Source organism: Chelonus insularis, unplaced genomic scaffold (assembly GCF_013357705.1).
Source record: "Chelonus insularis isolate UGA/USDA-ARS -01 unplaced genomic scaffold, ASM1335770v1 contig_93_pilon, whole genome shotgun sequence".
Taxonomy (NCBI): Eukaryota; Metazoa; Arthropoda; class Insecta; order Hymenoptera; family Braconidae; genus Chelonus; species Chelonus insularis.
In genome coordinates this window covers 685,686-713,005 of record NW_023276782.1, presented here as the reverse complement: position 1 = coordinate 713,005, position 27,320 = coordinate 685,686, and the positions used below count along the sequence as shown (strand labels likewise).

Below are 27,320 nucleotides of genomic sequence, written 5' to 3'. Positions count from 1 at the left end.
TCATTAACGTTTGTTATTTATGTATTAATATTAGTTACTCCAAAAAATTGTCTCTTTATTAAAATTTAATTATCCTCAAGTCTTCTTACAATCAATAGGTAAGTTTTTAAGTCTTTCAAATCAATACTAAAATTGAATAATTATCATAATCTTGTGATTAATTATTAAGTCATGGCAACGTTTGCTTTAATTTTGAAAATTTTATTTTAAATTAATATCAATAAAAAATTTTTGAATGTTCGCGCGTCGCCCTTAATCACCTGATACGCTCCAATCAGAGCCCACCATGAGTGATAGTACTATAGATGACATGTGAATTAGTAAAAATAGACGATATTGTATAGACCGTCCATTCCCGTTGTCATTAGACTGCGGTCATTGACAATGTAATTTTGTTTTATTTTGTTATTGTTGTTTATTTTAGTTTGCATAAAAGTAGTTTATAAATGTAAAAGACTGTGTTTATTGATCAGAGTACTATGAGATTAAACAACTGTTTATGACCTGATAAATTTCACCTAAGGCCAACACTTTTGGTCCTTTGCTTCTACCACACACGAGATGGGTCAATCATCAAGTAATACCGGTCACAGTGGTAAGTTTGATTTTTTGTATCATTTATTATTTTTATCTTTATTCGATCTCTACTGAATCAACCAGAAAATCAGTTGTCATTAAATGTATGAGACGTGAGAACAAGTTCTCCTGTATTATTTGTTCATCCTTCAAGTATAATGTTTAATATAATCCTTGACAATTCAATAGTTATTTTAATATATTTTATTAAAAATTACAATCACTGACTATGTAAAGAAATTTGTATAAAATTTCTTAGAACAAAAAGGGTCTTGATTTCTAGGTTAAAATATTATCCTGTAGATAATCAAGTATAAATGTGTATAAGTATATAGTCATATGTGATATGCTTGATTGTGTGAGTAATGTAGGCTCTATATGTGTGAACAAAAAATTATAAGCAATTTTTTTATCAGTTTAGATTGCTTCTAGCTAATTTGCAACCATTTATACCTAATTATACTCCAATTTTGATACCTTGTCAAGTAAAATTCTATTCACCCATATGATGAAATGAATCAGTCTTTTGATAATAAAGGGTTTGCTGGCTCCTGGTGAACTATTTATTTAAAGGGTATGTTTGAAGGGTTTCTTGTTATTTTAGAAGAAATAATATTTGACAAATATCACTGAACTAAGATAAATGTGTTATTTCAGGTTATTGTCCTTTTCGTGATTTAACTAAATAAATATAGGTATTTTTAGGATTTTTTTTTCATCATTCCTGATCATTATATAGAATTATGACATAGTTTTAGAGTTGTGAATTTTGTTCTTCGATATATCTATGTTGTCCAACCTCTTTCTTAGTAATAAATTATCCTTTTTTGAAGATTCTAGAATTTTATACCAATTTATTTGGCCAACTTTTAGGAACTCATACAACTTTTGATCTAATATAGCTTGCTTTAGACTTTAATCTTTATTTAGATTTCTGATGAATAAAATAAGTTATTTTTATACCAACTTATTTTGTCAATGGAATAGTCTTTTTAAAATTCTTGACAATAAATCAGAGTTGAAATTGTTTATCTCAATTTATATTCAAGTTATGCTATTGATATCTTTTTTGCATCAAGTATTTATTCTTTTTTAAACTTCTTCAATTTTAATAATCAAAAATATGATATGTATCAGTAAAGGTGAAAGATTCTGTGAGTTTTTCATTCATCTACTGAACTCAATTACTATTATTCAATCTTATCATTTTATCTAACAGCATTCTTAAAGACACTCTGTTTACAAGTATTCTTGAAAAGAAAACTCAAATTGACATTAATTACACAGATCTTCAGAACAAATCTTATCTATGATTTAGAAGATGAGTAGATGAGTCTTTCAAGTGTTGATTATGTCCAAAATACTAACAAGGTTCTATCAAAGCCATTAATGTTCTACAAAAAATAGTTTAGATAAAACATTTAAATATTATGTAATTAAAAAAAAAACATTTCTGAATTTTTACCACCTAAATGAATATTTTTATAAAAACAATTGTTCAATATGATGGAAAAAAAACAGCTAGGAAATGGAAACATTTTATGGAATACAATAGAAGTGAAAAAAATTTCTAGATAATTAACAGAGCGTGGTTACGAAACTCTGTTATTCTTAATCAGTACAAGAAAAAATCAGCAAACGTTCAAATTAGCCTAAGCAATGACGTCAATTGGAAAAGGTTCTCGGCATTAAGCCGAACTATTTCTTTTATTATCTTACACATCTACTAAATCAGCCATCCTTGAGGTCAGTACCTTATCTGTATACCATATCGATCAATCAGATTTATTTAAAGTTCACAACCAAATTTAAATTAAAAAATAAATAAATAAATATGTATGAGCTGAAGATTATTTAACACTCTGGATAATGATAAAAATTAAGGAGAATAAAATGGAAATGTATTATATTAAAAAGAGAAAACAAAAAGAACAAGAAGTCCAATGACTTGCCACCTGCCAGCAGTCGTATACGCAGATGCGACTCGAATTCTCCACATCCTAAAGTTCTAAAGTAAAATTTCGCTTAATTTTAGCGTTTCCACACATATTATAGCTTATAATAAAATGGAGAAAATTGGAGGAAAAAATGAGTCGAGTCACGAAAATGATTTATAGTTGAAAATGAAGCAAAGCAGAAGAGTTGGGGGTCAAATGAAATGACCAGTGGTGGATTGTCATAAGCTGTTACCATGCGGCGGCGGTCTCCGATCTCAGAATTATTATACCTCCGTTGGACATGTGTAGAAGAGGGAAGGAACTGTATACTATCCTAACAGATGTTGGCGACTCGGGTGGCTGCAAGATGGAGCGAGAAAGAGATGGAGAGATTAAAGAAGGTGGCGCGTGGCAGGCTGTTTGCCTACCCCTTAATTTCTTTGAAGTATATATAATATAGGGATAATCGCGTCGAGCGTAAGCTTAAAAAGAACGTTTTCGTCTTCTTCGTAAATTACTTTTACGACTCATTAAAAATTATGCATACTAAGAAAATTCATTTGCGGGAAAAACAAATAAACACTTTGTCTATTTTTGTATTTTTAGTCTTCATCTATTTTTAAATTCGTTATTTTTTTGGCGTTAATTCATTTATATTTAAAAATATATTTAATTCAACTTAGATAAATAAAAATAATTATTATTTATAGAAATAGTGTGTTTTTAAGTACTTTTTATCAGAAAAAATTAATTTTCATCTCCATATTTGGAAAAAAATGTTTATTTAATTGTGATTAATTTAAAAATTTTGATTTTATTAGTTGAAAAAAATATGACTTGTTAACAGTAAATTTTTTCCTGAGTGCATCAAGACGATAGTCAAGGAGGTCTAAATATTTTAATAAATCTTATCCAAGTGCTTAGATAAAATAATGTCACAATGTGGTATAATGTTCTCTGGACAAAATTAAATACAGATAAGACAGTATTTTTCTATAACATTAATTTTTTTATCATCATACAGAAAATTAATATAATTATTTTATTAAATTTATTTTTATAAAATATACTTTATTCAATTGTTTAAAATACAAATCCCAGTAAAAAATATTCAACAATTGATTTTATATTCAATATTTCAAATAAATTTCTAAGATTTTTCTATTCATCCATTAAAAAACAAAAATTCCTTTCCAGTACAATAATTTTTGACACGCTTTAAGACGTTGATTTCTCAAGACTACGACAATGTAATCGGTCGTTCACCTGATTATTTTCAATGAAAAACCACACGCACCCTCTTGAAAATAAGAATGAGTCTTTTCTACTCCTGAAAAAAAAATCATTCTTAACATTGCCATAAAAAATACTTTTCCTTTTTCTTCATTTCCGAAAAATCAATTCATGCATCCCATTATCAAATGAAGGTCCTATATGTGTATAAAATGTCATCAGGATCAGGATACATTAGTCAGTTCACCAATACAAAGAAATTCTCAAAACTTGGAGCATTAATGTCAAAATTATTAGCTCTCGTGCCTCTGAACTGGACAAATATTCTAACGAGCCTTTAGAAAAAAAAATGATATAAAGGGAAGGAGGGAGGTGTATTTTATAGGTATAATATCGAAGACCAAGTGTATTGCAACTCTCTCGCAATAGTCATCCGACGATCTGGCGTGCAGCTGTGAGTTTTAAAATCAATGGAGACCCATTGAAGCCATCGGGTTCTCCTGGATTGTCCGAAATCAGCAGCGGCGTGGCAGTAAAGGTCCCTCATGCACCTGGAATTTGCCACAGGATAACCATGAAGTTCATACCTCTGTCATAGCTAAGAACCTAAAAGCCAAACGAAGAACCACTACCACCATGTGTTGAAGAGCAAAATTTTCAATTGAGTTTCTCACCTGGGTACCACATGTTTAGTTGTTAGTTGTAAATATCAAGATGCTTCAACACTTAAATATATTTTTTTTTATGGCAAACATATTGTCAAATGTGACTACATATTTAAAGATAATAGTCTGTTATTATATTTCCATTGGGGAAAATTTTGCTTGTTCAGGGAAGGATTTTCCATAAAATCTTAGCATGAAAAATTGTTTTTGTGACAAAAAAAATATTTTTTCTATTAAATCCTATTTAAAATATACTCTATCATTTATTTTTAACCCTACAGTAGCTTCAGAAGCCACCAAAATATGATATTTCACACTGAATTTAGATATTTAAATTGTATTTCAAAAAATTGTTGTTACCTATCTTCATTCATTTGTATTGATGGAATAGCTGTATCTTAAATGTGTGCTACAATCCAACTAGAAAAAAAACGTTTCATGCCTACATGATGTTCTTTTGAAGTTAAAAAGATATCGATAAGGATTAATTTTTCAATAAATAGAATCAAAATGTGAATAAAATAGTTGTACTGCAATGTTGGTAACTAGTTTTAAGTCATGATCTCACTTTACCAAGCAATGTTTATATTTTTATGAGACTATGTATTTCCTTGGGATAGGTTTCATGAGCCTTATAAGTATTATTAATAGTTAATAATAATAAAAAAACTGTATTTACTCATAAAATAATTGGAACAAAAGTTTTTGCTGAACATTTGAATATAAAATTGCTGGTAATGTTGTGTTTTTAGGTCAACTTTAATTTCAAGAGGTAGCAAGTGAATTTCAATGAGACAATTAACGATTGAACACCAAAGGAAAATAAAAGTTAAAATAAATTAAACTGTTATAAACATTTAGTAATGAATTCAAAGCTTGCTTTTTTTATTTTTAATAATCAATATTATTTAATTAAAAATAAATTCTGCATAAAATCCAAATATTTTTTGCTTCAAAAAAATGTTTTTTATAAATTAATTCATTTTAAAATCCATTCAAATATTTATTTATTTCGTTTATGAATAGATTTAAATAAATAAGCTTTATTTAATATATAAAAGCATTCAATATATGCAGATGTTAAAAAAGACTAGTGTTCAACAACAAATATTTATTTTTTATTTTCTACATTTTTTTTTGATGAATATTTATCGTCAATAAAATTTTATATATTTTTAATTTCTATATTTGTTTTGTTTAAATACAAAAAGTTTCTTGTTGATTTAAAAATAAATGAAATGAAATAAAAGAAAAAATAATGATCACTTGGCATTATTTTGCAAATGATATTTTTATATTCAAAAGTAAAGTTCTTTTGAATGTATTGACATCAATGAAACTCAATTAACATTTTAATTAATTCTGTAAAAGTCTAAGCCTATACGTTCAAGTAAAAGTGTGTGTCTCATTCATAATATAACATCCGGAACAAAAAGTTGATGAAATAAAAAAGATGCTGCCAAAAATAAAGTATAGGTATCTGCACTATTACGATAGCTGTATTGTCTTGGCAGCTGTTCCTGTGCTAAAAAGACTTAAAAACACGTGGTCAAGACCAATTTAAGTTTCATATCAATTCACTCGTTATCTTTCTCAATTAAACATACCCCTTCTAATAACCAAATAATCCAAATCAATGAACATTTAATAATTTCCTTTAATTTTTTTCATTAAAAATTTATTTATAAATAAAGAAAAATATATCAATTGGTAGCTGTTTTTTTTTTAAATGTTCTACTTTTACATTATTAAAACACATTCATCTCATCGTATATAAGTAAGCTGAAATACCATCCAGGCTAAAGACGAAATCGCTTTCTGCCGAGGGGACTGAACGTTCCCCATTGGCTGTTGGCACGCGTACGCTGGCACCTGCCTCTTTTTCTTTGTCGTCGAAACAGCTTTACTACCTTATAAGGAGGAAATTGTCTTGACATTAATTAAAAACATTTTTTTAAATAATTATTCTTTTTTTTTATTATTCAATATAAAATTAATTTTCATTTTATTTTTACAAGTAATAAAATTTGAAAATCAAACTTTTTAAACACATGGTGTGATTTTGGAAAATTTTTAAATACTAAAAGTCGTCGGCTTTTTAAAGGGACCTGATCTTATTTACCAGGTAGATGTTTTTTCTGTCGTCTTCTTTCCTTTTTTTTTCTCTTTCTTCATGGTGCTTTGTAACGAACAAATGAAAAGTTGGGATGATTTCTTAGGTTTTACCTGCTGGTAGAGATTTAAAGTCCCTGGCAGGTAGCATAACGATAGTTTTGTACATGTTACGCCATGAACCCTACATGAAGCGTAACCCAAAAAGACCTTGGCTTGAGTTCACACATGGTGTGCATACGGAAAAGATGCTTTGAAAATACTGAAGAATGGAAAATGAAAGGTGGCTTCTATTCGTATTTTATATACGCAGGTAGACCACTTGGTGACGTTATTCATCATATTACGTACGTTGGATACAACACCACTATGCTGATGATGCTGAAAGACGTCACAGAAATTTGGCGATTCACAAACAAACCCAGTGTAGCTTTCTGTTTGGAGAAAAACCCAATTTAACTGCTTGGTTGATGGAAAATACTGTGAAACTGAATTCAAACTTTTGGAGTCACATAAGTCAGTGGGAATTACTCGAGATAATGAAGCATAGAGAGTAAGAAGGAAGGAAGTGTTGATTGTTGAATTGATGTGATTTGGTTTTATACTTAAAAATTCGAGGGTTTAATTTTAGAATGTGCACTTTTGTGGATTAAAAAGGATATTCTGAACATTAAATAGAAGTAATGATTTTTGTAAATAAAAATATTAACTTATTTTTATTAGAAAAAAAATTTTATTCTCTTGTTAACGATTTCGAAATATTTTTTTTTTTTCTATAAAATACATTTTTTTAAAGAAATAAAAATGGACAATTAGAATCTTTAATGAGAAGAAGAAAAAAAAATTATAAAGCAATAAAATCTGAAACTATAGTTATAAGCTATTCAAATGCAATTAGCATTTTAAATCCAGTGGATTTAAAATGATTAAAAGTACACTGAGATAAAAAAATGTGCTCAAGCAATAAAAAAATATGTTTCAAAAATTCTCTTAGAAATTAACTTGAAATATTGAATATAAAATCAATTGTTGAATATTTTTTACTGGGATTTGTATTTTAAACAATTGAATAAAGTATATTTTATAAAAATAAATTTAACAAAATAATTATATTAATTTTCTGTATGATGATAAAAAAATTAATGTTATAGAAAAATACTGTCTTATCTGTATTTAATTTTGTCCAGAGAACATTATACCACATTGTGACATTATTTTATCTAAGCACTTGGATAAGATTTATTAAAATATTTAGATCTCCTTGACTATAGTCTTGATGCACTCAGGAAAAAATTTACTGTTAACAATTCATATTTTTGTCAACTAAATTTGAAAATACACTTTTCAAGCAAAATTTCATTAAATTTAATAAAATATTTCTAATTATTTTTAACAATTAAATAAACATTTTTTCGTCTAACAAAAATTTTTTTCTTAATATAGAAATATTGTATAACATACAGTAGTTAGAATCTTCATACCTACTGATAACAAAAAATGACATGTTGATTATCTTTTATGGTTTGTTATAATTAGATATCACCTTATATCAACTTCCACAAAGCATGCAGAATTATTAATGCACACATAATCTCATTATGTCATTGCTTAACAATGACTACATAGCTACATACACCTATTTTTATATTAAATTATAGCTTTTATCACACATTTAAGTAGCTGTGTACATACATTTTAAGGAAAGTAAAAGCCAGACTTTTTGCATGTTCTTAGCACAACTCCTCCACCATACCAGTACATGAACAGCTATATGTAATACGAGTAGGGTTTCCATGAGTACAAAAGCCAAGCTTAAGCATAGCATTTCTGTATATTGTTTTCTTTCTCATACATTTTATTTCTGCTAAGGAAGCCGAAATGAGCAGACAGTCGATGCAACACTACCACTAGTATTGCCATCATTTGAGTATTATGAAGCCATACAATATATGTACATCTAACCGTACTTGTGTAGAGACGCACGCGCCAGTCTCTTCGACTTCCTGCCATCCGTCTTACTTCCGCTACTTCAATATTATGTATTATCCGTTAATACGTGACTCGAATTGCTTTTTCTATAGACATCTAATGTGCTTGAATCATATTATTACAATGTCAATAAAATGCTTTTGTTGATAACCAAAAAATGATATGCTCCCTACATGAATGAATGAAAAATATTCTTGTTACGAACTTCATTTAAATTTTTGACAGTTAAACCACAATTATATTATGCTCTTTCTTGTTTTGGCATTTTCATCTTTACAATGTTGCTGATCTCGTTATGTTGACGAGTTAGAACTCTTCTAAAAGTCAATGAACGCTGAGTTATTTTAGACAATTTTTATCTCAATTCCTTTTTTTGCGAACAATAACTAATGAATCTTCAAGATATATATTTTTCCCTTGACTTCAAAAGAAGATATAAATTTTTTTTAATTAATTTCATAATTATTCTACATTGTGCTAATTTTTTTTTTATTAAATAAATTTTAATAATTTCTTTCTTCTTTTGTCAGTGAAGTTAGGAAAGAAATATTCAAGAGAAATGAATAATTCAATGAATTTAAAAAATAAATTGTGATAACAAATAGTTTTTTGTTTCTTTCTTCTATGTTTGTTGCGTTCGGGTGTACTAAATAAAAATCACACTAATTTGTAAAAGAAACACGTCCGAAAACGTTGTATTCACTGTTTCGAACGTTCAATGAACGTTTTTATCTAGATAATTGGAGAGATATCTTAACCATCCATTATTTTAATTAAACAAACTATCGCAAAATTTTTTTTTAAGAAAATTTGTTTTCTACTGCTGCTGGGTCACTATTAATATTGCACTACACTGTATCTTCTCATCTATTCATTTATTTTTCTGTTTTTTGTTATTACTCATTAATACATAAGACAAAATATTTTGTAATTCAAATTGAAACAGATTTTTTGAAAAAAGAATTACTTTATTCAATAGAGTTATTATTATCATCAGCAACAGATGAGTAAAAAGTAGCCATAGAACTATAGAGGATATAATTACAACCCCTGAACTTTTTTGTTGACTTCATGTCTATAATTTTCTAGAATTACTCAGCTTTCCTTAAAAAATAAACTCTGAGCTTTGCCCATATTCAGATAAAATTAAGTAAAATATTTTCCAACAGATATGAATCCCTATAAAAATGTGCATATCTGAGATCGGTGTTGAGCACAGAAAATAAGCGAACCATGTATCCGTTTCCTCAAGTAAACAGGGGGCCTCCATCCCGGATTCTTAGAAATTATTCACGAGGTCAAGTTTTGTCTACATGTTACCTCTAGTTTCATTCATATTCATCAGAAATGAATGGATTACGATAAATGTTGTTTTGATAGTTATCGAAATATTGATGGCAATGATTAAAGAAGAGATGAAAAGTATCAAGTTATGGAAATTGAAATTTTCCGCACTGACATCATCTTATGAAAATAATGGAAAATGCTCATACCATCAGATCATATAACTTGGAGAAACAAGATATAATCTTATGCAAGATGCGTAGTAGTTCATCAGGAGGAAACAACTTCCACGGTACTATGAGCATATTTCTCACTGGGCGTATCATTCCGTTTGTGTATCAAGCCAGTAAGGTAACTTTACTTCTATTCGTATCCCGTATACGACGTAGAATATTTGGAACGCAGGATCGATACACAATGCCTACGTAAATGTATAGAAATCATGCCAAGGAAAAACATTTTTAGAGTTGTCTATTTTTTTTTCTATCTAGACACACTAGGGTTTTTATTTAGAATGTTGTGTTGCATTGTAGGTGAAAAATCTATCGCACTGAATTCGTAATTCCATGCAAGTGATTATTTATGGATTTTATTTTCCCTCTGTAAACCTCAAGTGCAAGTGCACTTTGGGGTACTCCAATATTCATTCATTGGAAAATTTTTTTTTAACAAGTTGAAATAATCCTGCAACAATGATAATACAATAAATAGTCCAACAACAATTAATAAACAATAAAAAACAACAATAATTAACAATAATAGTAACAATGATTATTTTATAATTAATTTATATATGATATCAAAAAATAATAATAATTAATTATTATTTTTTCAATTTATTTTTATTATTATTGTTTATATAATTTTTTATATAATTATATGAATTATATAAATAAAAATGAATATAATTATTACTAATAATTAAAAATTTTAATATTTTTTAATTTCTTGGGCTGCAAAATGATGAAAAAAAATTCATATTAAAATTAACATAAAAATTGAATAATGAAAAAGTATTTTTATAATCTGGCATAAATTAAGAAGGATATAAATAGAAAATTGCCATTTTAATGCATAAAATTTGGGAGGAATAAAATCAAGTTGACATCATGAAATAAAAAATAACAATATAAACCTTGCCCTACTTCTCTTGAAAATAGTGAATTTCAATATCTCAGAATAAAAATGATCCAACTTTTCAAATAAAATCCCAGATAAAATGATAATATTTTATCGATGAATAATCTTGATAATAAAAAGATCTCAAGATATGGAATAATTGATTGAAAAATGAATTGGAATGTTAATGAAAGAAGTAGTGATATGATTGGATGGATTCATAGACAATCGAGTGAAACGGGTGGTAAGCAGATGAGGACCACGAGAACTAGTCTAGGCTAGAGATTCTCAAGATCCAAAAGGGAGAGAATTGCAGCCCCTCGTCCAAGTTGCCATGCAGCAGGCTCCAAGCCCGGTGCACAAGCCGTCTACCAGGTAAAAGCAGCTGTCCACCAGGTGCCTCTTTTCCTCCCTTAACCCCTCGAATTCTCTTTTCCAGCTCCGTTCATCGACGCCTTTACTTTCCTGCACACATACATCAGCGCGTGCGCATTTGTCGCTCGCTGGTAGGGGTAAAAGAAGTATTTTTCTCGTCACTCATTGGCTAATGGCTCGCGCGCGGCTCTTAGATACTCAGACGTTCGCCCACGAAATCTTCAGTCGACTCTAGCCGCTCGAGGAGCAATCAGGCGTTCCGCATCGCGTTCATCATCGTCACAGACTATCGCCGTGTGTACACGTGCGATTGGTGACAATAGTCGTATTCTAATCTTCAATTCAATCACTTTGTTACCAAGGGGTTGAATGAAAATCATCCAAAAGTGTGCAGTGAATAAATTACTTCGATTAATAACAAGTAAAAATCGGTGACGTTTTATTCTTTCAAGAGTTGAATTGATATTTATCAAAGGTGAATACGGAAAGAGGTTCTTTTTCCGTTGCTATCTCATCGAAATAGCTTTAACACCCGTCACATTTATGGGGGTGGTAGGCGGAGAGTGCGCGGTCAAAGGTACCGGCGGTAAAAGCCATCCCTGTCACTGTTGCCGCAGTCCGCGAGTTTCTAGTGCTGGCCCAAACGCTGTATCTCTTGTTCAAAATAATCAAAATCGACATCGTTCTAAACATCATCTTGAAGCTGAAATACCCATTTGTGTACCAAATAGTCCTTCGTCCACGGATAGTAACATCTTGGCACCACTACGAAGCAAAATGAAAGTGCTCAAGAAACTCAAACGAAAGATGGGTTTAGGTGAGCTCAAGTGTTTTATTTTTTTTCTTTCTATTTTCTTTCGAATTTTCTCTATTCATATAGGTGGCTTATTTTCACACACTCGACGCAGCCAATATTGATCGTCCATTCCCTTTGCGCGCTTGCACACCCGGAAACACCAACATCGATGTCCATTTCTAAACCTATATTCTAACAAGCTTTATACCATTTACATATACATCATATTTATTCATTTTTCATTGGAGATCATTAATTGTTACGTCATTTTTAAAAGTTTTTTCATTGATGGTATTTTCCAAATAGTTTTGTTTTATTGACCACTTTGAATACGTGATAATAAACCACCTTCAAAGTGTTGAAAAACATTTCCCAGAGTACCTCTTAAAAGTAAACATCAGTCAACTTTGAATGACTGTTTCATAGCTGACTATTGAATCATTCATGATGATCCATGGACCAGTCATAAGAAGTGTATGCAATTTTTTTTTAAAAGGTTGATGAAATAACGTTGGCTCTTTTTATTAATTTTCGCATGCTAAATCCAAGTATGTAAATGATTTGTTCCTAAAATGGTACATTTAAAATTTATAAACAGTTTAATTGTTTAAATACATTTTTTAGCTAAACTATGGGAAATAAAGAAAAGCTAGACCATGGGAAATAGTTGTTATGTTTTAATGCTACTCACTATCACTTTTTAATTATCAATCATCTTATTTTAAAAATAATTAAAGCCTCAAGATAATTACAATTGTTGTTAATTAAAGTTTTCACTGATTAAAGTTACTTAATTGCTAGATTTGAAATCAAGTACGAGGTTGATTGATAAAAAAAAAGGTACATCTGTTGGATGATGAAGTACTTTTATAGAAAAAGCTTGTGCTAGATTTTGGTAGTTGATTTTGAGTTGAGTAAAAAATGTTGGTTTGTTGGAAAGGAAAAGAAAAAACAAGAGGATATCCGGAAGATGGCAGATGGTCTGACGAAAGATTGTTGATCACGTTTTGGAAACGCATTAGATTCTAAATCAAATGGGATTAATTGATGTAATGTAGCTATTTCTGAGGCTGCATGAAAGTTATTGTAGGAAAAAAGAGAATGAGAACTCGATGCCCAGTCTTCCGTGACGTCACACGCGCCCGCGAATAACCCGTCTTTGTTCCCACAGGCGCCGTTTCACAAACCGGTTTATCCCGCGTTTCCCTACTACTATCAGCTGTGAAACACCGTTGAATCATCAAAAGGTGAAACAAAAAAAGGAATTGTTTTTGTATGAATAAGCTTTTGGTTGTAGTAAATATTGGAAATTATTATAAGTAAAAGAACATGAGTTTATAAATATTAAGTTGCTATGGTAGACTTGAGTAATTAGCACCCTCGTGTAGCTTCAAACGCGTCCTCTTGTTGCTGGCTGAGAGGAACGTCGAGGGCAGTTTAAAATAGAAGAGAAGGCAGTCGAGAGGTTGTAGGAAATAGGCCACTCTCATCTACTTCCTCTTGCATTCGACGACACTAAATTTTATGTAAATGAATCCATGCAAGTTTTTTTGTTTGCTTTTTCCTTAGTGTGTCTTCCACATTTGTTTGTTAATTCATGATAACTTGATTGATTAGTATCATCATCATCAACTCTTCCCAATGACCAACTTTATTTTTGTTTTTCAACCCAAAGAATGTTTCTAGTATTTAAAGAATTCAACAACAAAGCAAATATTGGTGAATAATTGAATAATTAAATGATAAAGAAGGCATAAATAAATAGAAATGGTGACCTGTTGAGCTTAAAAAATCTAATTTTGATAAAAAAAAAAATTTAATTCCAAGATCAAGTTTGGAATTGAAAGTAACTTATTTTTATTCTGGCATTCACTGAACTTTGACCGCAATGAATGAACGGAAGAGACAATTTCTTAGTTCATAATGTTAGTGGCATCTTGGAGATAAGAATAAAAAATTCAATGCCCACGTACAATTTAGTTATATTTTATTCTCTGTTATTGAGTCTCATCTTGTTGAGTGTAAGTGAGTGACTGAAATGAGAAGATGATTCAATTACGAACAAGTCTAGAGGGTCAATGTATAATATAATACATATAAGAACGTGTCGTGGCACTTGTTTCAACACCTACGACATTTTTGCACTACTTTCAACCCATTGTAAAGTTAGTGAACCAACACTTGTGATGAGCAAACACTTCATCTATTATATATTTTCATTTCATTACTCGGATTCTTTATTTATCCATTCTATCCTTTCTCTCTCTCGCATTCTATGAAAGTTTAATTGTTAACCATAAAACCATTGTGTTCAAATACTTGATAAGAATTTTATGCTGACATGAAAAAAAATATTGATGATTAAGCTTTTTAAACTTTAATTGTTTTAATTTTAACTTCAATGATATCAACAAGTTGTTAGCAATATTTTTATAATGGTAATTATTTTATTTAATTAATTTAATTCAAAAAAATATATTATATAAAAATATATTCATTAAAATGGATGTGGATATTTTTTTTTATCACGAATTGGTATTTTTATACACAATATACCATTGTTTAATAACATAAAATTATTTATAACAATATTTAATTTTTTTTTGAAACTATTTTGTTACTTTTTATTAAATTAAATAGTGTAGAAATTAGATATTAAAAGAGGAAAAAAATGTGTTGTATAAATTGTACAAATTCAAAAGAGCAAAAAAAAGGGGGAAATTTTTTTTTTGTTTGTGAACTAACAGTAGAAGAATAGATGAGAAAAATTGTTTTAGATGAAATAAAATAGTTATAGTAAGGAAGTGGCAGTAACTTTGAACATTTTGAGATTTTAAAACCAGGTGGTGTACGACCGTTGCTTTTTTGGAGTAGAGAGGGGCGGTTCTTTGGCGTATGTATATATGTATATGTATGTACATCATCCCCTTTTCCGTTCATCATCCGAAAAAGACCCCAGTCATCCCAACCATACATAACGACAGCTGTTCCTATCGTCCTCATACTTTTCCTACGACTCCCAGTAATTCTTAATGTACTCCAAAGCTTTGTTCAAATTTCTACCTATATCTATTTAGTGAATTGCGAAATTCTAGTATCCCATTTTATATCAATTCCTCGACAAATACATAAAAAAAAAGTCATTTTTCATTTTAATAAAAATTGGGGGATTTTTAGGTTTGATTTATTCATTCACAGTAGGCTGAATAAATATTATCATTATCGTGAGAATTTTTCTTCAATTCAATAAAAAATAAATTTATGGAAAAATTGAATAAATAATAGACTTCTAGATGATCGTTTGACAAGGGTTGGAATTAAACTATTTTATTTATCATGCTCCAAAAGCTTATCACGTCATATTTTTCTAGATACATATTCCATCCTCAATTTATTTATTTATAATTATAATATCTAAAAAAAAAAATTTGAATTTTTCTATCTTTTCAAATAATTATTATTCTTCGTGACGTAAAGCTTTTCTTTTGAAAAACTACCATTTTTTCTTTCATTTCTGTAAAAACATTTTATTCTAAACACACCGTCCATCAGTATGTGGAATTATAGTGATAATCCGTCATGCGAAGAAAAAAAAACGTATACGGGTTTCTATAATGGCGTGTTGCTCCACTGTGTAACAGCTAGTAACATACAATACTTGGGTTGCTCGACGGGGCGACTTGTATTGGGGCGGTGGCGAGAGCGAGTGGCGTGCCTGCAGCAGCAGCTGCCTTTGCCACCGGCATTGGGCCCAAGTTTGTTCTGCAACGTCAGTCGTTATACTGGCGTCAAACGAGCGTCACGTAAAAACTCATTTCCTTTTATATTTTTATCAGATTCTTCAATCAGTTTTTTTTTAATCAAAGTTCTGGTCATTTGAGTTTCTGAGCTATAAATGACCGTTAATTAACTGCAAAGTGTACTTGATAACTGGTAAACAACATAAACAATGTCTTCATAACGCGGGAAAGCTTGAAAGTTGAATTTACGCATTAGCTATTACATCAGGCCCAGAATGTCTTTGTCCTATCAGAGACATGGAAGGACACCCTTGACAGTAAGGAGAGCTACTAGAGTGGCTAGAATACGTCTTTCTAATGCTAATGGTGAGTTTTAGAATCGTAATAGGTTGATATATTCATCAAAAGAAAAAATGTAAATAACTTGAAAGATTTTGACAGTTAAACTTTTCTCGCATGATGATCATCATTTTCAAGAGGTCAGTGAAATTTAGGACGCTATTTGAAACATTTCCCTTTCTCTTATATTTCTTTTCTATAATGTTACCCCCTACTTGAGCTTAGTCGTGTGAGACGACAGATGTGCCCTCCACAGAGACGCTTTACCCTGTGGAATTGCCAAGCTATACTAGTCTTGATGACTAATTCAATTGTTCTTGAAAGTGATTGGGACGAAAAAAAAATATATTCCTCAAGTGACGTTTTCTCATGAGGATATACGCATTCACTTGGGAAAAATCGCATTTTCTTTGTTGACGAACACATTTGATGGGGAGTTCTTTGTTTAGGTTGCCGGGCTCGGTCGGTAAGTCTGTAGTATCTATCATGTTTATGAACAGTCAAGTTGGTAGTAGGGATATTGCATAAGATTTAGATGAAGTGAATGAGGAGAAAAGAGGGAAAATACATAGGATAACTGGGATAAGGAATAGAGCGGTGAGAGGGGAAAATAGAGAGGTAGTAAAGGAAAAGAGGAGCGGCTCAATCTTGGGTTAGGTTGCGAGTTAAACAGCAAAGATCACGGCTGCGGGCGTGGGAAAGTACTTGATGCGATTCACTTGATGTTAGGATGCACACTGGAAAATGGATACTTCCGTATTATTTATAATTAATCATTTGTTATTCATAAAACGGCTCTTTATGGTTAGAAAATATTCATTATCTAAGAAAATTATTGGAGATGTTTCTTTAATCTTATTCATCATCAACAACAATTAAGAATATTCATTGAGTGTATTTTATTTTAACTCTTTTTTTCTCTGTAGGAAAATTATATTCTGAAACAAAAAGTTATCAAAAACTTCCCACACACACTTTCTGACCTAAATACTGTTATTGATGGAGACGCATCATGATATTACGGATCTAACTATCACATGTGTCGAAGTGAAGGCCAGTGTTCTAAGATGAGGTCAATTACTCTTGGTCCATTGCACTAAGCAATTGGTATATCTTATAAAAAGATATTTTAAACAAAGAAACCTTATTTACCGCTACATGAAATACTCCTAAAGAAAATCTAACTTAGTCATTCTTATTCATTCCATGAACATTAATCAAAAAAAAAAAATGCCATTGCTGTCGATGGGCAATCAACCGAAACACTCCTGTCACCTATCATGATAGTGAATACCATCAAGTACTGGTTTATATGCCTGTATAATTCTGTCAATGATCAACTCCCGCGGATATTATTTTCGCTTGTCGTTATGCCTCTACACCCGCAGCAATACTAGAAGCAACAACATTTGGAGCGTGATTGCTTTAAGCCACCGGGGCAACAGAGAAACAAGTATGACTTTGGTATATTTACAAACACGCTACTAGAAACTTGGGTGTTGAGGAGTCAATGTGATTCTACTTCTCGCTAGCTTCATCGTACCGTGGGAAAGTCGAGACTTACCGTTGCAGATATTTCTCTTGATTTCTGCGCAATTCACAATACATAAAAAGTATGAATATTAGTCAGCAACAAGTTCCAGGTTCCTCAAAAGGATTTTTTTTCCATTAATTACTCAAACCTGCATCAGAAATCTTGGTTTAATCATTCTATATTACTTCTCTAGTCATCTACTTCATGAAAATCAAATTACGTGCAGTTACTTTCAATTAGATTATTTTTTATTTGATCACATCAATTTAAATTAATATGATTGTAGATGAAACTAGTTCCCATAATTATATTTTTAAACAAATCTTCATCACCTGCATTTAATCAGATGTTGTATATCAAGTATTAAGCATTGTTTATATAAATAACTCCGTTTCTCACTAGTACGTGACAATAATTTTAAAGAACTATTATTATTATTCATCACAAGGTTTGCCTGAAAGATTCATGGTACCACTTATCGCCAGATAAAGCATATCAAAAAGTGTATTGACACTTTAATAACTGCTAAATTGACTCTTTCCATCAGTTCTTTGTCACTCATACAATTCCTGACGGAACTCAATTGTTTGCGCTAAGTTTCGTGTAACTTCCGTTGGAGAAGAAGAGCGTATCGCCTTGGAAGCCAACTCCACCGTTATGTAGAACGGCCTTTCATACTTCCGTCACGGAGAATGCGGTTTCCGGTTGTAAAAACCGAAGATACTTGCACCCTACCATCAAAATCACTCCTCCACGCTTCCTTGCTTGTCGATATTACTAGTGAGAACTTAAGTCTTCGGATCACTGGTTTTAAATTACCAATGGCTTTGGATATTGAATTCACCTTAAGAAATCACTTTTCGTCTTTTATAATAATTTCTTATTCTTCAGGTAGCATTTTTTTAATGGCAACATTTTTTTTTTTATGTTACAGCACCAAGATCATCAAATACAGGAACAAATAATCTTCCACCATTGACATTTCATCAAGTACATGGAGACAATATCAGACTTTGCAATGGAGGAACGATTGCACGAAGACGCGAAAGTTTTTGTAAAGGAATTACATTCAGTGCAAGGCCAGTTCGTGTTGGAGAAAAGGTAAATTAACATTTATACTATTAATAAAATAATGTCTGTTTTCAATATTTGATAAATAATTTATACTTTCATAATGATATAATATTTTAAGAGGAGTATATTGAATTTTTTAAAATTAATATCCTAGTTCATTATGTTATATCTCATCATGTCCAACATAGCCTTGAAATAACTCCTCCGTTTGACTATTATATCATGATGTTCATTCACAAAATTTCACCTCGAAGTCGTTTTTAGTATCCACAAAAGGATTCCTCAAATCTTTTAATTTATTTCGCAACACTCCTCATTTTTATATTAAATTAATTAATTTTTCTTTTCTCTTTCAAAAGGTTTGTGTTAAATTCCTGGAAATGTCCAACAACTGGAGTGGTGTCATAAGATTTGGATTCACAAGCAATGACCCGATCCATTTGAGAAATGGATTACCTCGATATGCATGTCCAGATTTGACGAATAAACCTGGATATTGGGCAAAAGCTTTAGCTGAAAGATTTGCCGGACTTGATACCGTTCTCTTCTATTATGTCACAGCAGCAGGTGACGTACATTTTGGTGTAAATGGAGAAGAGAAGGGAGTTTTTTTTAGTGGAGTTGAAACACGAGGACCTTTGTGGACGGTTATTGATGTCTATGGCAATAGTACTGCCATTGAATTTCTTGATCCAAATCGACAGCATTTCAACAACATTCGACGAGGTGTAGAACACTCTAACGAAGATAATGCACAACCCAGTAGACATACTGCTATGGATGATGCCAGTAATGCTGGAAGGGATGTTGTTGAAAGAATTATTGTTCCTTCTATGCAAAATGTCTGTATTCATCATGAACCTGACGTTGAATTACCTGGACTAAGGTTTCAACAACCCGGAATTTTATTTGCACCACTTCCTTTTCATCCGTAAGTTGAAATTACTATTTGTATTATTATAAGTTTATCATTACTAAACATTTCCGTGAATATCAGCTTATGTATGGTTATCTTTTTTTACAGAGTCCGAGGCAGGAACATCCGTTTTAGTAATCAACAATGTGTTGCTACTCGAAGCGATACTGAATTCTGCCACGGTTACGCCTTTACAAGCCGCCCATTGATGCTTGGAGAACGTCTAGTCGTCCAGGTTTTATCTACAGAACCTTTATATGTTGGTGCTCTTGCTTTAGGACTAACATCTTGTGATCCCGCTCGACTCTCCGCTGAAGATCTTCCCGATGATAGTGATTTATTACTTGATAGACCTGAATATTGGGTTGTATCGAAAGATGTGGCATCTTCTCCTCAACCCGGTGACGAAATAGCATTTGTTGTTACTCATTCCGGTGAAGTACAGATGAGTAAAAATGGCGGACCACCAAATATTGTCATGCATGTGGATCAGAGTTTAGTACTTTGGGCATTTGTCGATGTTTATGGTAGCACTCAAAGAGTCCGTATGTTGGCCAGTAGACCTCCATCACCACCAAGACAACGTCAATGCTCGACTTCAACACCAGCCCCACCATCGACTACGCAATGTACGTCAACTCCAGCTCACACTAATCCAGTTCAAGGATCAAATGAGCTCACTAGATTTTCTGATATGGTTCAATTTAAACCAACAGTCGGAGGAGGTACAGTATTAGTGGTAAATTTACCTCCTCAACCAGGATATTCATCTCCGTCACCACCCCAACCAATTTATGGCTCTGCAGCACCTACAGCTGTCAGAAATTCTGGCTTCTATCCGGCTTCAGGAACGGCTTTATCAGCTCCAGTGTCTTCTGTCACCCCTGTGGTTGCATCACCAGCACCATTGTCACCAGTTTCAGCTCATTCAGGACCACGAGCATCACCGCCGCTCACCGGAACAATGAGTAGCACTGGATCATCAACTTATGTCGATCCAGTTTCTTACCAAAGCGTGGATGCTACTTTAACTTTCCAAGGCAGCCATCTTCAACAGTGGAGTGAAAGACTTCAACCCACACCGGGCCAACCTAGCGAATGTTCTATTTGTTACGAAAGAAATATCGATAGTGTTCTTTATATGTGTGGACACATGTGTATGTGCTATCCATGTGCTATTCAGCAATGGAGAGGCAAAGGCGGTGGTCAATGTCCACTTTGTAGAGCGCAAATTAGGGATGTAATTAGAATTTATAGGTCTTGAACTGCTTCATGTCTTCCTAACTGATAATTGTTGATGGAATCAACTTTAGATCAGTCCCATGGTGTATTTTTTCAATGTTATTAATATTAGGATTTAATCCTAATTTTAGTATCATGCTAATTCCCGATTTTTTACTTGATAAACTGCCAAATACGATGATAACTTCAGTCTCAAGGCCATTGATATTTACTAATGGTATCTCAGTGGGATCAAAAATGTTTATCCCCATGTCATCGATTGTTTTATTAAACTCAGACTGAGTCCCGAGCTTTTGACTGAATGAAAGCATCATTGATATCTGCAAAATATTTATTTTCTTTGTCAGAATTTCGTACTAAAAATGTTGAGAGGACTCTTGATTCTTAAATCATTCAAAAAATTATCTATCTGTTTTCATAATCAATGATTGTTCTTCGTCGGCATTGATTGTATTCATATTGTGCACTAGTTTTTACATCACTACCAAAGAAATTTTCTCATATCCGCGTCACTCTGTAAGTGTCTTCATGGTAGACAACGAGCCGATCGTTATACTGGAGAAATATAAATGTCAATTTTTCCATTTAAGAACAAAAAAATAATCGTCATTATTTAGTGAATTTTTCATGACCTTTCGAAATGAACTGTCTCATTGACTAAAAAAAAAATTTATTTTTAATTGGAAATAAAATGTATTAGTTCATAGTGATATTTTTTTATTAAAATATATCAATGTAGAAGTTCATTTGGGAGATTGAAATAATTAACCAATCATATTTAATTTTTGATAAACATAATTTGATTTTTTTCATTGTTGTAAACTCCATTGGGTGCCTTGAACTTTGGTAATCGAGTATAACGCGTTAATAAAAATGTTAATTAATGAAAAACAAAATAAAATGAAACGGGCAGTATAAGAATAAAAAAAAAATATTCACATTGTTCGACGAAGCGACTATAGATTATATTAGTTAGAATTTTTGAATACATTTTACGATCATAACATTTACGGAGTAGGAAGCGTCAGATAAATTTTGATAATAGATCTCATGACAATTCTAATAAAAAAAAAATAACACTATTTTAACCGCACAATGACTTTTCATTGATTATACTTTTTAAATTTATAATCAATAATAATGATAGTAATTATTCATAAAGAAACATTAATAATGACTAAAACAATAAGAGAAAAAAAAAATATTGAAATAAATTTTTATCGTGCGTTATGCTTGGAAAGACTCAGGTTTTGTATTTTCTTTTTATTTAAATATATTATTATAGACACACTTTAGATTATAAAATGAAAATAATTCACTATATTAATATATTTAAATTTGAAGACCATAATAAAAAAAAAACAATTATCAAGGTATTAAGTTAGGTTTTCTTAATTAAAAGAAAAAGTAAGAACGAGAAGCTAAGAAAAAAAGTGTAAATTAGATAAAATTGAAATTTTTTGTGTTAAAAAACGATAGGCATGCAGATAATGCAGTAGTGAAATCTCTAGTCCAGCAAAATGGCAACTTTTCTGCCAGTTTATAAAAAAAAATTACGAGAGAAAATTTAAAAAAATAATTTTATTAATTATTTAACGAAATAAAAACAAATAAAATAAATCGTTTATCAAAAAATCTATTATCCTTTAATATTTAATCGGCTTGTAATATTTCGGATTAATCATGTATTGACAAAAAAATCAATTATTCTAGAGTGAAAGGATAAATAATAATATTATAAGTGAGACCGAAAGTGAGAGAACGAAAGAATGAACGGAATGAAAAGAATAAATAATTGATAAGTTGATTAATTAAATGCGTGCATAATAGAAATTAAGGATTAAAAGTGAATTTTAAAGTAAATAAAGGTGAATAAGCTAAGGCATCGATCAATTGCTAGTGACGTAATTTAAGGATTTTGATATTCCAAAAAATTAATTTAATTAAATTTAATGATAAGTGTAAAAAATTAATAAATTATAATTGTTTAATATTTATGTGATTATTGTTAATATTTAATTAACTCTTTACCCATTTTATTAAAATATAATACTAAGTCTACTCTCGAAACAACACAACTTTTCTCTTTGCTGTTTCTAAAAGATCAGTAAATATTAATCTGTTAAATAATTTAAACAATATTTTAATAATAAATTTGAATAATAAGAAATATGATCAGACATAATCGTTATTTGAAATTTAATAAATAATTTGATAAAATCTCATTGTTATTATTCTTGAAGCGAAGAATCATTTAATTTATTTCATTAAAAAATGAAAACGTAAACAATGCTTTTTTATGCCATAATTACGTTAAACAAGATTAATTCATTAAATTCTTAACAAGAAATTACTATACTCAATTTGATAATCGGACTTCTCACCTGTCGTTATATTGTCAAAATACATCCTCAGTTGCTTCATGCGTATACCTGAGCATTTTTAACTTCCCATTAGGAAATTATTGTAATGGGGTCGATTTTTAAAATTCGTAATTTTATCATATCTCGAGAACTACTGAAGATATCGACTTCGGAGAAATTTCATTTTAAAGATAATATAATGAAGAAGATCTGAAAGAAGTTTAAACAAATTCGGTCCAGCTGTTTTTTTTATAACAAAAAGAGTGTGAAATAAGTTGAATAAAAAAGACATTTGAAATTGATTCTACTTATTAGATGATTAACATTATTGACAACTGAGGTCAATATACTATGGTTGTTAATAACTTCATATGACTCTAGACAATTATTTATTTAATTTGTTATAAACAATGAAAAATGGTTTTAATTTATTAAATTATCATTACTATGATTATATTCAATAAATATCAATAAAATATTGTTATAAATAACTTTATATGATTAAACAGTGGTATATTGTTTATAATAATAGTAATTTTTTATAAACAAAAAAAAGATGACAAAGTACGGATTTCAATTAATGGGAAGTTCGTCGTCAGGGCACAAACTAAGCCCAGACCCATTTTTTTCATATTTTTAAGCTTACGTACAATAAGTTACGTACTTTAGGTTATGTATAGTTAGGTAGGATTTAGTCAAACTATCGAAAGGATGTATACTATGAGTAGTCTAGATTCCGTAATATATGCAGTGAGTAGTATATAATACACTGAGCTCTCTCATGTTAGATCATCGTTGGTTTCCCGCGTTTAATTTACGTTCTTTTTTTACGTTCATTAACTTCACTGTAAAATAGTTTAATAATGGATTTAGCTGACTTACAAACTCATCAAAATCGCGTGAAAGATGAAATCGGAGTTCAGTGTCAAAAATTATTCCAAACTTTCCTTGAAGAGTATGTTTTTAATTTATTTTTATCATAAGTTTTCTGCATGATTCAAAGTATTTTGTTTCTAAGTCTAGCTATATACTTACACGATTTTTTATTTACAATTTTATTTATTTATTTTTTTCAATAATCAATTATTTATGTTGAAATAAACTTTAGTAATAATAACATTTAACTATTTTAGATTTAAAGAAGATAATGAAATCAAATATTTAGAAGCTGCAAAGGAACTGGTTACTCCAGATCGAAGTACTCTAACTGTGTCTTTTGAGGATATTGAAAAATATAATCAAGTATTATCAACCACAATTATTGAAGAATATTACAGGTAATAATAAGAATGATTACAATTGAAAAAAAAATGAATTTTATTTACAAATATTATTTGTATGAATTTATTTTTATAGAATTTATCCATATCTATGCCAAGCTGTTTGTAATTTCGTCAAGGATACTGGTAATGACAAAAAGGATAAACATTGTTATGTGAGTCTTGTAGATGTACCAACTAGACACAAATTAAGAGAGTTAACTACACCTAAAATTGGTACCCTTATTAGAATTTCTGGACAAGTTGTCAGAACTCATCCAGTACATCCAGAGTTAGTTCTTGGGACATTTTTATGTGTTGATTGTAATGCAGTTATCAAAAATATTGAACAACAATTTAAATTTACAAATCCAACAATTTGTTATAATCCAGTATGCTCAAACAGACGAAGATTTGTATTAGACATTGATAATTCAACTTTTGTTGACTTTCAAAAAATCAGAATTCAAGAAACTCAATCAGAATTACCTCGAGGATGTATTCCAAGATCATTAGAAGTCATTTTGAGAGCAGAAATCGTGGAAACTGTTCAAGCTGGTGACAAATATGATTTTACTGGGACTTTAATAGTCGTTCCTGACGTTGGAGCATTAGCTTTACCAGGAACAAAAACTGAAATCGGATCTAGACATAAAGCAGGTGAACAATCAGAAGGTGTTCGAGGATTGAAAGCTCTTGGAGTCAGGGATTTAAATTATAGATTAGCTTTCTTGGCCTGCAGTGTTACTGCAACGAGTCTCCGGTTTGGTGGTACGGAAATGGCCATGGAAGATATTTCCCAAGAAACTATGAAACGACAGATGACTGAAGCTGAGTGGAATAAGGTCTATGAGATGAGTAGAGACAAAAATCTCTATCAGAATTTAGTTTCAAGTTTATTTCCATCAATCCATGGTAATGAAGAGGTGAAAAAAGGTGTCACACTTATGTTATTTGGTGGAGTTCCTAAAACAACAATGGAAGGTACGACATTGCGTGGTGACATTAATTGTTGTATAGTTGGTGATCCAAGTACAGCCAAATCTCAGATATTAAAGCAAATTGCGGATATTTCACCTCGAGCTGTTTACACCTCAGGAAAAGCATCCAGTGCTGCTGGGTTAACAGCAGCTGTAGTCCGTGATGAAGAATCCGCTGATTTTGTTATAGAAGCAGGTGCTTTGATGCTTGCTGATAATGGTATTTGTTGCATTGATGAATTCGATAAGATGGATCCTAAAGATCAAGTAGCCATTCATGAAGCTATGGAACAGCAAACAATATCAATTGCTAAAGCAGGAGTTCGAGCAACATTAAATGCCAGAACATCCATTTTAGCTGCAGCTAATCCAATAGGAAGTCGTTACGATCGATCTAAATCTCTTCAACAAAATGTAATGATGACTGCTCCTATTATGAGTAGATTCGATTTGTTTTTCATTCTTGTTGATGAATGTAATGAAGTAATCGATAATGCTATAGCTAAAAAAATAGTCGATCTTCATAGTAACAACATTGTAAGCATTGAAACTGTATACGAGCAACACGAAATTCTTAGATATATTAATTTTGCTAAACACTTTAAACCTGTCATAAATGTGGATGCTGCAGAGCTTCTAGTGGAAAGTTATACAACTCTCAGGCAAAGGGAAGGAATTGGCTCTAACAAGTCAACCTGGAGAGTAACTGTCAGACAACTGGAGAGTTTAGTACGACTTTCAGAAGCATTGGCGAAACTTGAATGCGGGGACAGAGTTACTGTTAAGCATGTTGCAGAAGCTAGACGATTATTAAGTAAAAGTATTGTACGCGTGGAACAACCAGATATTGATCTTGATGAAGATACAAATGAAGAGACTGGAATGGAACTCGCAGATGCTCCACCACTAATGGAGGCTTTCAATGCAATAGGAAACGGTGATTCACAATCACAGGAACTTTCTAACACCCATGATCAAACTCAACCCAAAAAGAAGTTGACTATGTCTTTCGAAGAATACAAAAATTTGTCAAATATGTTAGTACTGTATATGAGAAATCAGGAAGAAAAATTAGAGGCTGAAGAAAAAGAAGGAATCAGAAAGTCTGAACTTGTTGCATGGTATCTAGATCAAATACAAGATCAAATTGATTCTGAAGAAGAATTACTTGAAAGAAAAGCACTCGTAGAGAAAATTATCGATAGATTGATGTATCATGATCAAATTATAATTCCTCTAACAACGGGAAGGCTGGATAGAAAAGATGATGAAGAAGAAGATCCTATGCTTGTTGTTCATCCGAATTATATTGTAGATGTCTAATTGTAAATTAAATCCAATAATGATGATTTTAATTTTTAGATATAAAATACGAAACATAACAAAAAATATTTTTCTATTTCACATGTTTTTAATAAGCATTTTAAAAATGATAAAAAGTGTTATCAACGAGGCTTGAGCTGCGTGATTTAATCAGCAAATTAAATGAATTTATAAAGATAAAAGGGCAAATATAATTAAATAAAATAAAAGGAGGATTAATGAATTGTAATCAATTATTAAATGATAAATCTTAATTTATGTGAATAACTTATTATTTTATTTTTATCATTAACAGGTGAATAAGCTTTTTTGTAAAGTTGACAATTGTCAATTATAAAATGTAGAAGTTGAAATGAATTTTTGTACCAAAACTTTTATGAATAAAAAATGAAAGTTTCCAGACAGTAATTATCATAAATTATTAAAACAAAGCAATTATATTACATTACTGATTGTTTATTTCA

General features: G+C 30.7%; 2 protein-coding genes across 4 annotated transcripts; both read left to right on the top strand.

The window, feature by feature from the left end:
* Positions 1 to 326: 326 nt before the first annotated feature.
* Positions 327 to 22,928, top strand: neur (E3 ubiquitin-protein ligase neur). 3 transcript variants are annotated; one of them, XM_035092285.1, is made up of 4 exons: positions 327 to 595; positions 18,634 to 18,800; positions 19,133 to 19,704; positions 19,798 to 22,928. In XM_035092285.1, the coding sequence occupies exons 1-4, from the start codon at positions 562 to 564 to the stop codon at positions 20,951 to 20,953; spliced, it is 1,929 nt and encodes a 642-aa protein (XP_034948176.1). In that variant the 5' UTR covers positions 327 to 561; the 3' UTR covers positions 20,954 to 22,928. The 3 variants fall into 3 exon arrangements, with proteins under 3 accessions (XP_034948176.1, XP_034948174.1, XP_034948175.1); XM_035092283.1 differs by lacking the exon at positions 327 to 595 and adding an exon at positions 11,533 to 12,107; XM_035092284.1 differs by lacking the exon at positions 327 to 595 and adding an exon at positions 15,976 to 16,192.
* Positions 22,929 to 24,020: 1,092 nt separating this feature from the next.
* Positions 24,021 to 27,125, top strand: Mcm6 (minichromosome maintenance 6). Its single transcript, XM_035092121.1, has 3 exons — positions 24,021 to 24,249; positions 24,428 to 24,571; positions 24,651 to 27,125. The coding sequence occupies exons 1-3, from the start codon at positions 24,158 to 24,160 to the stop codon at positions 26,854 to 26,856; spliced, it is 2,442 nt and encodes an 813-aa protein (XP_034948012.1). The 5' UTR covers positions 24,021 to 24,157; the 3' UTR covers positions 26,857 to 27,125.
* The last annotated feature ends 195 nt before the right edge of the window (positions 27,126 to 27,320 follow it).

Bases quoted from the DNA above. Each gene is read 5' to 3' on its own strand.
- Mcm6 (XM_035092121.1), top strand. From the start codon at position 24,158: ATGGATTTAGCTGACTTACAAACTCATCAAAATCGCGTGAAAGATGAA. The intron at 24,250-24,427 runs GTATGTTTTTAA...TAACTATTTTAG, and splicing joins TTCCAAACTTTCCTTGAAGA to ATTTAAAGAAGATAATGAAA. The intron at 24,572-24,650 runs GTAATAATAAGA...TTATTTTTATAG, and splicing joins ATTATTGAAGAATATTACAG to AATTTATCCATATCTATGCC.
- neur (XM_035092283.1), top strand. From the start codon at position 11,834: ATGGGGGTGGTAGGCGGAGAGTGCGCGGTCAAAGGTACCGGCGGTAAA. The intron at 12,108-18,633 runs GTGAGCTCAAGT...TTTATGTTACAG, and splicing joins CAAACGAAAGATGGGTTTAG to CACCAAGATCATCAAATACA. The intron at 19,705-19,797 runs GTAAGTTGAAAT...CTTTTTTTACAG, and splicing joins GCACCACTTCCTTTTCATCC to AGTCCGAGGCAGGAACATCC.